Here is a 13,022-nt window from a genome sequence, read left to right on the forward strand (position 1 = left end):
AAAAACCTATAAAGCTGAAATCACTCATTTAATGACTACATTTGTAGCTTATATTTGGTGGTATACTTGGTCAAGTATAAAATAAAGTTTATTCGAGTATGTAATTTGCTTAGCAAAATGCTAATGTCAAACTTTGTGTAATTTCTGTAATTACTATTGACACCAACGGAATTGAAATTTGGGGACTGGACTTTCTATTTCACCAAACAGATGGAGGGACTTGATGGACACAATTATTTCCTCCCATGGTAGAGAAATTACAATTTTGACCTTTAGAACATTATGAACATAAGTAAAAATGTCTTAACGACTTAAAGGGGACCTATTTGAGGTATTTTTCAAAGTATCTATTATGTTTATGTTATGATTAGATTTTTAAAAAATGCTTTACATATTATATATTTCATCTGCGTTTTACACTGTCATCTCGATTCTCAGAAAATAGGCTGTTGAGATCCTGGTTCTATGAAGTGCCTCCTTCCGAAACGTTCTGATTGGTTAAGCTGAGCCAGTCTTTTGTGATTGGTCTACGCTTAGAGTGTGTGTTGAGATGTCCCTCTAACTGGCCTTTCGCAAAGCCCGCCCCCTTTTGTTATGTCCGACATCAGCCAAAGCGCTCACACTGCATCTAAAGAATATTTATCGTGAAATAATCATTTCTGGAAAAAAATACGTGTACTTTCAGCCCAAAACAATAAGAAGGTCTGCAATATGTATTTGAAGTATAAATTTAGGATGTGAAAGTGACTCGGAATAAATTAAACAAAAGAAAGATCGAAGCTATAGCCTACAGATCATAAAACTGAAAGCACTGCATCACCTGGCGATCTGTTAACTACTGTAACAGTAGCCTATAGTGTGCTTGCTGTAACGACATATCGTGTTGATAGCGCCATTGCTTTCTGACACGTTTAGGCAACAGGTGAAACTTTGATTACGACCATAAAGATGAAAATTTACCTCCGATAAAATTCTGGCAGTGTTGATGAGATGTAGTCCTCCTGCGCAGATCATATGACAGTCAGTCTAAGTCTTCTTGTATGAGTCTGTTATAAGAAGTCTTTATTGTTGTACATTATGACATCTAAGATTCCACATCGATATGACTTTTAGCTGGGATCATGTTCACACAGTGTGACAGCCAGCAACAATCGCAAAGGACTTTAAAAACCATTTAGCGCGCAACCAGTTATACTCTATGGTTTGATTGTCGGTCAAAATGGCGAACAGCAAAATGGGACGCATAATATCGGCGTTATGACTGGTCAGGTCGCCTGTCAATCAAACTCCTGGCAAAGTGTCATGATCCCGCCTTCCTAGCTACTGTGTCTCTTGTTCTGGCGGACGTGATGATGACAGCCCCACTTCTTGTGTTTGTGTTGGATGTCATGCACTCTTCTGTCTTGAGTCTTAGCCCCGCCCCTTGTTTCCTTATTCATTATCCCATCATTATTTTACGCCCTACACCTGTCTCCCTCATTACCTCTCCTTAGTTGCTTCCCTATTTAAAGCTTTTGTGTTTGCTGTCTTGTGCTGCACCGTTTTGTGACCCCCACCATCATGTTTTGTCTGCCCTGTGAGTTTATTTAGTTAAAATTGAGTTTTGTTTTTATCTTGTCATGTTTTGGTTCTGTTTCCCTCTCGAGGGATTTTTAGTTATGTTTTCATGTCTTATAAAATAAAGACTTTTTGGTTTAGAGCTGTCTGCATCTGGGTTCTGTCCATGAGTTTCATGACAGAACGGTGCAGCCAACAAAGAACCCAGCAGACAGCTCGCCTGGCACCTCTCCAGTGTGATCTCCCCGGGATCCGCTCCAGGGTTGATCTCCTCGGAGTCCCTCTCAAGGGTCGAGGCCATTGGGGTCCCTTTCAAGGGTCGAAGCCGTCGAGGTCCCTCTCCAGGGTAGATGTACCTTCCAGGGGTCGATGCTGCTGGGTTCCCCTCAAGGGTTGATGCCGCTGGTTTCCCCTCAAGGGTTGATGGCGTCGGGATCCCCTCCAGGGTCGATGCCACCGGGATCCACACCAGAGACTGCCCGTCTGTGGCCCTCCCTAAGTCTGTTCCTGTTTCTGGGCCTCCAGTGTGTGTTCCTGTCTGTGGGCCCCCAGGGGTCGTTCCTGGGTGCGGGCCCTCTGGTGTCTGTTCCTGTCTGTGGCCCTCCCGAGTGTGTTCCTGTCTGCGTGCCCCACAGGGGATGTTCCTGGGCGCGGGCCCTGTGGTGTCTGTTCCTGTCCGTGGCCCTTCTGAGTGTGTTCCTGTCTGCGGGCTCCCCAGGGGATGTTCCTGGGTGTGGTTCCTCTAGTATCTGTTCCTGCCTATGTGTGCTCCTGTCACTGGGCCTCAAAGCGTGTTCCTTTTAGTTACTATTTTGCAGTGTTTTGATTCCGATTTTTATTATAATTGTTTTTGTCGTGTTTCCCCTTGGGGCCACCAGGTGGTGTCCCTTGGGGGAGGGGTTCTGTCATGATCCCACCTTCCTAGCGGCTGTGTCTCTTGTTCTGGCGGATGGGATGATGACAGCCCCACTTCTTGTGTTTGTGTTGGATGTCATCCGCTCTTCTGTCTTGAGTCTTAGCCCCGCCCCCTTGTTTCCTTATTCATTATCCCATCATTATTTTACGCCCTACACCTGTCTCCCTCGTTACCTCTCCTTAGTTGCTTCCCTATTTAAAGCCTTTGTGTTTGCTGTCTTGTGCTGCACCATTTTGTGACCCCCACCATCATGTTTTGTCTGCCCTGTGAGTTTATTTAGTTAAAATTGAGTTTTGTTTTTATCTTGTCATGTTTTGGTTCTGTTTCCCTCTCGAGGGATTTTTAGTTATGTTTTCATGTCTTATAAAATAAAGACTTTTTGGTTTAGAGCTGTCTGCATCTGGGTTCTGTCCATGAGTTTCATGACACAAAGGGTCAATTACCCTATCCATTTTCCAGGGGGCAGGGTCAATGGAAATGTAGGAATTTGTGATGTCACTAACCCAGAAAAAAATGTGTTGTAGTCCCAATGAACTGTTCATTGTAGTCTTTAAAAAGTGATTTCTGATAAAGAAAATATCTTAATTTTCTGTGACCTTTGAGTGTTGCGACTTGGCAGATGTTGTTAATGCTCAAAAAGCTATACTTATCACTAACTACATTTAAAGAAGTGAAATTCCATCAGACCTCCCCTTTAAATTGTTCAGAAAAGATTGTATACTATAAAAAACTAGCATAACACATACTGCATACTGCCTACAAATAGAAAAAATATATATACACAACAATACACAAATCAAATGTCAAATGATCTTTTAACATTTCTTACATTTCTGTGACTGGCTGTCACGAATTGCGGAGTGGAAGAACCCAGATGCAGGCAAGAGATATAACAGAAAGGTATTTATTCAAACAAACAAAACAAGTGAAACAAAATCCCACAAGGGGGAAAACAGGCAAAGATGCAAAAAAACACAAAATAAACACTTCCCACGTGGGGGAATAAAACGGAGGGAACGAGTAACAAAAGACTAGGATCTGACTTACTTTAAACCAAGGACGCGTAGACACATAGACAACGTGTTTGACAACAAACCGACAACAGACAGAGAACAAAGGGGCATTATATACGGGAACACTAATGAGGGACAATTACACCAGAGACGTGACGGGCAGGTGACAGAGATCACACACAACGGGCATAATTACGGGAGACAGGAGGGCGGGGCTGAACGACATGACAGGAGAACACGCAGCACAAAGTAAACAACAATGGCCACGTGTCCTCCACACATAACAAAACAAGCACAAAAGACATGGCACCGTCACAACTCCGTCCACAGACCAGAAACCTCATGATAGGAAGGACAGAGTTGTGACACACTGTCCGGCTTGCCAAGGGACGACTCATGGCGTCCAAGGGAGAATCCTCAGCGGCAAGAACAGAGAAACACAAGGACATACTACCATATACACAACACAGAACAGACTAAGGGCAACATGGAAGAAACAGAGACGGGTTGGGGTGGGCCAATAAAACAACACACATGGGAGGGGGGTGGGGAAACAAAGCGATCAAGGGGGAAGTCCTGGGGGGCAATCCTCGGCCCTGGAGTCTCCCAGGGGCGGCTGGAGGACCGGCTGGAAGGCGGCTGGACGCGCGACTTGACGCCGGCTGGAAGGCACCGGACTGGACGCCGGCTGGATCACCGGACTGGACGCCAGCTGGATCACCGGACTGGACGCCGGCTGGATCACCAGACTGGACGCCGGCTGGATCACCGGACTGGACGCCGGCAGGATCACCGGACTGGACGCCGGCTGGCTCACCGGACTGGACGCCGGCTGGACCACCGGACTGGACGTCGACTGGATCACCGGACTGGACGCCGGCTGGATCACCGGACTGGATGCCGGCAGCACCGGCTGGGGAAAGGCCCACGCTGCCCGCCGCTGCCTCTTTCTCCTCAGCCGAGCCACCCGCCTGGTGGCCGGCAGATAGAAGGAGGTGAGGGGTACGGCTGGCTCGGGGTTGGAGGTCTCTGACGAGGAACCCCCGGATTCTCGCCTTCCCCGTTTGCCACCGAGGCTCGCTGGTGGTGGAGAGAATGGTGTGGCGACGCCCACAACCCCGATCTTCAGGGGACGGCCCTCAGGGATCGCGACCAGCGGAGATGAGTAGCTGGGTTGAACTGAGACCCTGGACTCTGATTGATCCACGGCATACTGCCATATCGCACCAAAGTCCAGCGGTCTCAGTGACCTCATCTCCGCACGCGAGATTGGCTCCCTGAGACCGGCGTTGAAGAGCGTCACCAGCTCCTCCTCTCCGAACACCATCTCCCCTGCGACTTCGAGGAACCGGCCCGCGTAGTCATCTACGTCACCGGTTCCCTGGCGAATGCCGCAGAGGAGACGAGCCTGGCGGGAACGTGCAGCGTCCATACTGCCTGCTGGGTTCAGTATGGGTCGGTTTGTTCTGTCACGAATTGCGGAGTGGAAGAACCCAGATGCAGGCAAGAGATATAACAGAAAGGTATTTATTCAAACAAACAAAACAAGTGAAACAAAATCCCACAAGGGGGAAAACAGGCAAAGATGCAAAAAACCACAAAATAAACACTTCCCACGTGGCGGAATAAAACGGAGGGAACGAGTAACAAAAGACTAGGATCTGACTTACTTTAAACCAAGGACGCGTAGACACATAGACAACGTGTTTGACAACAAACCGACAACAGACAGAGAACAAAGGGGCATTATATACGGGAACACTAATGAGGGACAATTACACCAGAGACGTGACGGGCAGGTGACAGAGATCACACACAACGGGCATAATTACGGGAGACAGGAGGGCGGGGCTGAACAACATGACAGGAGAACACGCAGCACAAAGTAAACAACAATGGCCACGTGTCCTCCACACATAACAAAACAAGCACAAAAGACATGGCACCGTCACAACTCCGTCCACAGACCAGAAACCTCATGATAGGAAGGACAGAGTTGTGACACTGGCATTCCTGCACATTTTGACCAAATGCAGTAATCCAAGCATCTGTTTAGTGTGCACACTATAAATACTGCACAGTATACAGAAGAAATAGAAATAGTAGGCAACTTCCGGTTTCGACAGGAAATAAAACATAACCAGCTTTTTTTAAGAAAATCTCTCCCGCATGATAATCATGTAGTAAAAAGTGGAATTATTAGAAATGTTGGAAGCCCTTGTATAATTTTTACAGCCTTTAAAATTAAATAGAGCACTTGGAAACATATGGGGTTGTAAAAGGAAAGCTAACGTAGCCACACCTGGAGCACATTGAACAGAACATTACATTCTGTGAAGTTAAAGAAGCATTCAAGAAAGCAATGTGACCAACCTGTAGCCAATAAGAGCCAATCTTAATCAAACTCACCTTTCCCACATAGGCCATCAGACGTGAGTTAAGAGGATTCTCATCTGAACTCAGCCAAAACTCTGAGTTATCATCAGAAGAAACTGCAAACTGAAAGTCGCCTGAACAAACAGAAACACACACACAGAAAAGATGAAATACAATTGATTTCAAATCAACATGAAATCAGAATTTTACTTTCTTACTAAACGTTCCTGACCTTACTGATGATTCATTGATGCATGTAACTCAATTAGTGCAAATAAATGTCTGACTTTGTCATTTTTTCATGAAATATAAGCACTGGCTCCACCTCTGAAACAAATTTCCTTTCAGCTGATGTCATCAAGACCTCTTACCATTAAAAATGTCAAAACAGTATTTAAAACATAATACAAATAATAATTTGGTATTTCATATAAAAGTATATTTACCATCTTTGTAAGGTAGAATGTATCCAAATAATCTCAGACCGTAGTTCTTCCATTTAGGAGCCACTGCTAACTTCTTCACAGTAGTTCTTGTCTGAAGAGGCAAATATAAAAAAATCCATAAAATACACAAGCACTTTATAGACAACAGCATAAACGTGTTTCCTCTGTGAGACCGGATTCAACTGCCTGTCATCTATCTGGATGTAATGAGATCGTTAAAGAATTGTGTTTACAGGTGGTCTGAACGTATGTTCAAGAGAAACATGTAATCCCACCAATTACCGGTTTACTGTATCCAAAAATACAAACATAACCACCCACAAAGAACAAGGTTGAGATTTTTTGATACACATACCAAAGCCATACAGTATTCAATTCAATTCAATTTTATTTATATAGCGCTTTTCACAATGTGCATTGTTCCAAAGCAGCTTTACAGGAGCAAATAAGAAAAACACAGAAAGGTAAAACACAGCACAGTGCATGGTGTTTATAGACCAAGCAAGATCATTATAATAAATAATATCTAATAAATAAATGAATAAATTAATTAATTAATAAATAAATGCAGTCTCCCGGTGAGCAAGCCAACACTGCACTGCTCTGCTGTGGCGAGGAACCCAAACTCCAATGATGAATAATGGAGAAGAAAAAAAACTCGGGAGAAACCATATATAAAGTATATAAAGTATATAAAATAGTATATAAAGTATAATCCATAGATTAGATTACGTTATTATGATTGCATAAAGATGACTTACAGACAAGTACTGTACACAACAATCATGCATAATTACATATATTTCATTATTATATTTGAAAGACTAGAATCATAACCCTGGGCTGTAGTTTATGATTATTTTTCAGATTTAATGCTTTTCTCTTTTTATTAACCATATAATTTTCACAACTCAACCACAATAACTAGCTTCAATGTGACAAAATAGTGTCAAACTATTCTGTGTCAATCTGAAACTTTTTACTCTAACCCCTGCTACTACAATAAGCTAGTAATATTTTGTCACTTTTGACACTTTGACACTTTTTGTATTTCTGTAGTGTCACAATAAGTAACCATGCCGACAGTGTGGTCTCAGTGGTTTAAGGGGCTGTGTCCACCAAGGCATTTTTACACGTCTGAAATGCTAGACGCTTGACTGAAAAAGATGGCTGCAAGAGCATATGAGCTAAGCATTGTACCCCAAATTGAGCATTTTTCAACTCTGGGCGCCTGGTCGAACGCCAGCACTGAGCTCGTTTAAAAAGAAAAAAAAGTTTCGGTGGACACAGCCCCTGATTGTTCAAGACAAACCGATCTACTGATGTTCACTAACCTTTATTACATATACAGTCATCACTGTACAGCTGAATATTTGTGCATGTTTGTCCACAAACCCTCACAAACACAACGGCTTTAGCTTCACACTCACGTGTGGGTAGAGAGGAAAATGCAGGTTCTTCCTGAGCTGAGGGACTGAGGAGCCACACCAGTCTTCAAACACGTGCAGGTTTGCTTGACCTTTGAACTGTGAGGAGGACAGAAGAAAAAGCGAAATTAAAGTGTGTGAGAAAAAAAACAGTAAAGTAAAGTGAGCCATTGGTTGCAATTCTCAACCTCACCACTAGTTCCTGCTAAAATCTACACACAGAACCTTTACTGAACCAAGTCTTGTTTGTTATGCTAGTTAACCAAGGAAGTCTTGCTGGTTACGGGAATTAACCATAGACCGTAAAAAAGATGGTTGATGTGTCCTCAATCACTTCCTCTGAAGAAGAATGAAGCCAAAATGCTTGAGATATGGCCACTGACATATTGCGGCAAAGACGTAATTTGAAGCGCGAGTCTGCGATTGTAGTGAGCGTGAGGTGGAGCCTATCAAGGTCCCGCCCGTATTCCGGATGTCTCAGTCGTAAATGAAGAAATCATGTTACCACGCCCCTTTTTATAGCATCTTATAACTAAAACCAAACTTATTAGAAAAACGAACACTTGAACATACAGTACATTAGGGCTGCACGATAAAGATTTATGCTTCCCACAATTAATTGAGCATAATCGTTGTGATAACAATGTTTTAAAAGCAAGCACAAAACTCCCCATTAGGTCAGAACATCATCACAAAGCTTTGTATCTTTTAAACTGTAAACTGTAAACTTTGTACTATTTTAATATTTTTTTGCAGAACCCACAGACAAAAGGAGTAGCAAGGTTTCATTCCAAAGGTCACAAAATGTTAATATTTGTGGTGGAGTGTTTAGATGATTGATTGCGTGCTTTGAAATGTGGTGTTGAGGAAGTTCAATGGCAGCAGATTATAACATATTCATTGGCTGTAAAGTATAGGCCTGATAAATATGCTGAAGCGAAATTAAAAACCAAAGTTGTGAACTGACAAAATAACCATGTTTATTAACCGTGATAAAATGTTTGGGCAAAATAATTGTGATTATCATTTTTGACCATAACAGTGCAGCGCTAATCAAATTGTTTTGGCTTTGCTTTTTTCAGCACGTGCGCGGTACGCCTGTATTTAACTAAGAAAGTTTTGCTAGTTAACCTGAACGTTGGGGAAAACCAATGCATTTTTGTAGTAGTGTGATAGTAACCCATTAACTTTGAAACTTCATTCTAGTAACCAACAAGTAGTGGTGTAGTCTGTTATTGTGCTGTTTATTTATCGCATGTACTGAGGCACTAATAAAACACATTTCCCTGGAATGTAATGTAATAGTCCAGATAATACACTCTTAATACACTTTTAGAGATTTATGCATGCAGAACAGAAGGAAATATGAGGCATATTGTGTTTATTTACTTGGTGATACTTAGTTGTATTTATTGTACATTTATCTTCTCAAGATAATTGAATTTACCCAAAACAGACAGCCTTATTGTTTTATATTGAGATAAATACTGCTCTGATGTTGTGACAAATGATTTTGTCTGATGTAAGTGTATATTTAAAACGAGGAGTTTCTTTTGGTGAGTAGCTTGTAATGTTGTTTCCTTTGAATGTAAAAGTTAAAGTTACAGTTAACTACTGTGAATTAGGACAATCTTGTACTTCAGGAAGCTACAGTTTCAAAAGAGCTTCAAAAACCTTGCCAGCAGCCCATGCTGGGACCAGCATCCAAAAACACAGCACGCTGGTCTCTCCAGCATGGAGCCTGTGCGTTCCTGGTTTAAAAATGCAGCCTTGTCGTAAAACAGCAGTCATTTCTCTCAACTTTTGCTGCATTATCAGATTTATACTAGAATGACAGCAGACACTGAGTCACAAGCTGGTGCTGATCCCTCAGAAGAAGGGATGTAGGACTAATCCCCACATGACCGCTGCTGTCTGACCTCAGCTGGGCCGAACTGCCGAAACCACAGATTGTGATCCGGCGAGAGTTCTGCATTAATAAAACATGACGGCAGTTTACTGGTGTTAACTGGTGTTCAGGCACACGCTGTCCCGCAAGCTCAACTGAGCATCTAAAGTCTGTGGAGTCAAAACAAAACACACACCGGAAAACATCCGAGGTGTTATTGCCCAAAATTAAAGCAGACGAACAGATTCTAGCCCGGTAGAAAAAATAAGCCGGCGCTTTAGTTCACGCTTACAGCGTTCGCTTCTGATGAGGCACGTCATAAAAAATAAGCATCAGTTAGCATGCGAAAGCACAGGCAGGCATGCACAATACAATGCCAACTCTCAGTTGGATTTTAATAGCATTGAATTAAAAAAGCGTGTGTTGTTATTTAATTTTTTTCCCTTTTAACCCATGTTAGTCCTAGCCCGTGTTTAAATATGGATATTTCCCTTTTATTTAGATTACATAAAACATAAGCATTCAGTCTTCTGAAATTTTGCATGCAACTAGTGGATACTTTCATATCCTATAAAGCCACAAGAGCTGAAGAATTTCAAAGTCTAGAAGTGGATAAATGGACGAGAACTGCGATACTGGCAGATCTTATCAAGTGTTATTTGTGCTAGGAAAGTGTAAATTATTTTTGCAGTGGTTGTCGGTATAACGTAGGATAAACAAACACTGCCCAAAGGACAATCAAAATATAAAGGCTGTAAAAAATCCAGCTAAAAACTGTAATTTTCTGGCAGCTTGGGTGCCAGAAAATATCGTGAAATAACAGGGGGTTTTTCACATAAAATTACATGTTTTTATCTTTTCTTGTGAATTTGCTTTTTCTGTAGTTTGACGTTTTTGAATCATATTTTGAAAAAATTCACAAGAAACATAAAAGAACATGAAAAAGTGGGAGATTAAATCTGAAATCCCAGTTTCATTGAATTTTTTGTATATACATATTTCTTTACTTTAATTTTTTTTTTTAATTTACTTTAAAAAACTAAATGTTTTTCTTTTTTCAATGTCATTTAAATCAGTTTAACAGAGTTGACTATCTAGTGACATTTTCATGTTTAGTAAAGGTGGGTTGTGAAGGTTTCAATGTCATTTAATACTACTGTAATATACTGTCAGTGTTTCCCATTCATTAATTAGACTATGGCGGCCGGCCCTAGTCTAATTTGTTCCGCCATAGTTTCAAAAAGAACCAAAAAATGTTTATACTTTATATAATTTTTATATCATTGTGTTGTCAGTTTCCCATATTGATTTATTCGTCGCGGCCTGCCACACTATCAACACTGGCCGCCATGAATAGATTTTTCATGATTTCCATTTCCATTTTTATTTTACTATTTAAAACAGCTTAATTCATTGTAGAGTTGCGAGCGCTCAGCGCCTCTCTCTCTCTCATGTTGCGTGCAGCGCCTCGACAGCGCCTCCCTCACATGAAAGTGAAATTAAAAGGTGGTGGTGTTTTCAATTTGCGTTCCTACGTGTACTTGCCTTTCCACGTAAACTTCAACAGTCACAGATGTTATTGTCAGAGTAGATGGCTGATCGAGATTATCATGATTTAACAAAAGGTAAGCAGAGTTTCCCACACACTCTTTCTCTATGTGCTTGGTGTGAGTCTGTGTGCGAGCTCTTGACATCCCTACGGTGCGGTGCGTGTGTTCTGTAGTTGTAACTCAGTGTAACAGCAACAGTGTATTCTCTCATATTTCTGAATTTGCACCGAATTGTCTGTGCTATACACGATCTACAATAAAACTATCACTCGCATTTAAAATCACAAGAGCGCTCATAACACAACAACACATTGATGAGAAGAGCAACGGCAGTAAAGGCTGTGCGCTGCATGAGACAAACAAGTAGGCTAATATAGCTAAAATCACCTCATATATCCGCTCTTCAACGTAAATGTATGGTGATTTTGTCAGACGATGTCGCGTTTATAAATCAGGATTTATTTTAGCAGCAGTTAAAGTAACAGCTGGTTGGATTAAACACGAGATGTTATTGGGTCGTGTTTAGTCACTATTTTATACTCGTTTTATGTCTGACTGTTCTGCGAAACAGATTTCAAGTGCCAAAACTAGACCAAACGAAAACACGACGTGATGATGTCACAAATATGCTAATTTGTGTGTGACGTCATCAGCGCCACAGTCTCTCAAAATCCTGTGGGAAACACTGACTGTGAAATAAAAAGTAAAGTAATGTTTTTTTTATATTTCTGGAATCATTATTCACTATATAAGGTTCCCTTATGAAATAAAATATATGGAAATAAACAGAAAAATATAATGCAATATCCTAAATACTAGATCTCTACATACTGGAACAGAGTGCATATATAATGTAAAAATCAGCAATTTCTTATGTATTATTCTATATATTTTCAAATATATATTATACATATATTATATAAAAAATTGTAACAATTCGTGCTGACGAACACTCGAGAGACGAAGATAATCCAATATATATTTTAATAAAATCCAAGATGAAGAAGATAGAGGAACATGCACAACACCATATACACAAACAATGGACAATGGATGACAGAAGTGGATGAGTATATAAAGAGTCCAGAGATGTGCATCAGGTGCAGGTGTAGTCAAACATAGCTTGACGGGTGCAAAGGATTATGGGTACTGTAGTCCGATGGTGAATGAGAGCAGATAGTGGACCGTGACAATAATATTTATGATATTATAATATTTAATGTTTATAATATAATAGTATATTATGATAACATATAATAATTATATATTAAATATATTATGATTTAATATATTGACATTTAATATATAGAAAATATATTTTCTTTGTGTAAGGGTTTCCAATTATTTTTGGTTTTAACAAACAAAAATGTTTTTGATTTTGTTAACAACTCCAACAAACAGATGCGGCACACTGCTATCAGACAGCAGACTACACTTAACCTAGTGTGTTTTATTTCTGCTGTTTGGTGTCTGTCAGAACACATTAGATTCTATCAGACAGAAGAGAACTCTGAGTTATTGTTTATTTCTTGCCGTTGGCTCGCAAATGATTCCTTTCTTTTCCTCTGCGAATTCTCTAAATGCAATCAATAAGAGAATACACAACACAGTTACATGCCACATTTGCACACACGACAGAAACTTGCAGAAATGCAATAAAGGCACCTTGCGGTACAGGCACCGAGGAAAAATCAATCCGGTTCGTCGGAAGAAAGTTTCATTGCATCAGTGTCCAGCAAATTTTTTAACGCACGAATGGTTTCAACCATCAGAACTGAGAGGTTGGAGGTCAACCCATAATTACAACTGTACGTTTAATCTAATAGTAATGATTCATAAGTGACCTGGC

At 40.9% G+C, this 13,022-nt stretch overlaps 1 protein-coding gene across 2 annotated transcripts in view; it reads right to left on the reverse strand.

Moving 5' to 3' along the window:
- Positions 1 to 13,022, reverse strand: part of b4galnt4a (beta-1,4-N-acetyl-galactosaminyl transferase 4a) — a 208,409-nt gene that overhangs the window by 61,183 nt on the left and 134,204 nt on the right. For both annotated transcript variants that reach the window (XM_057330341.1, XM_057330339.1), the window contains 3 exons: positions 7,739 to 7,834; positions 6,309 to 6,399; positions 5,896 to 5,996 (listed from right to left, as the gene is read on the reverse strand). In XM_057330341.1, the coding sequence (XP_057186324.1) occupies positions 5,896 to 5,996; positions 6,309 to 6,399; positions 7,739 to 7,834 (288 nt within the window). The remainder of the gene's footprint in view (positions 1 to 5,895; positions 5,997 to 6,308; positions 6,400 to 7,738; positions 7,835 to 13,022) is intronic.

This window comes from Triplophysa rosa, linkage group LG3 (genome assembly GCF_024868665.1).
Source record: "Triplophysa rosa linkage group LG3, Trosa_1v2, whole genome shotgun sequence".
NCBI lineage: Eukaryota > Metazoa > Chordata > Actinopteri > Cypriniformes > Nemacheilidae > Triplophysa > Triplophysa rosa.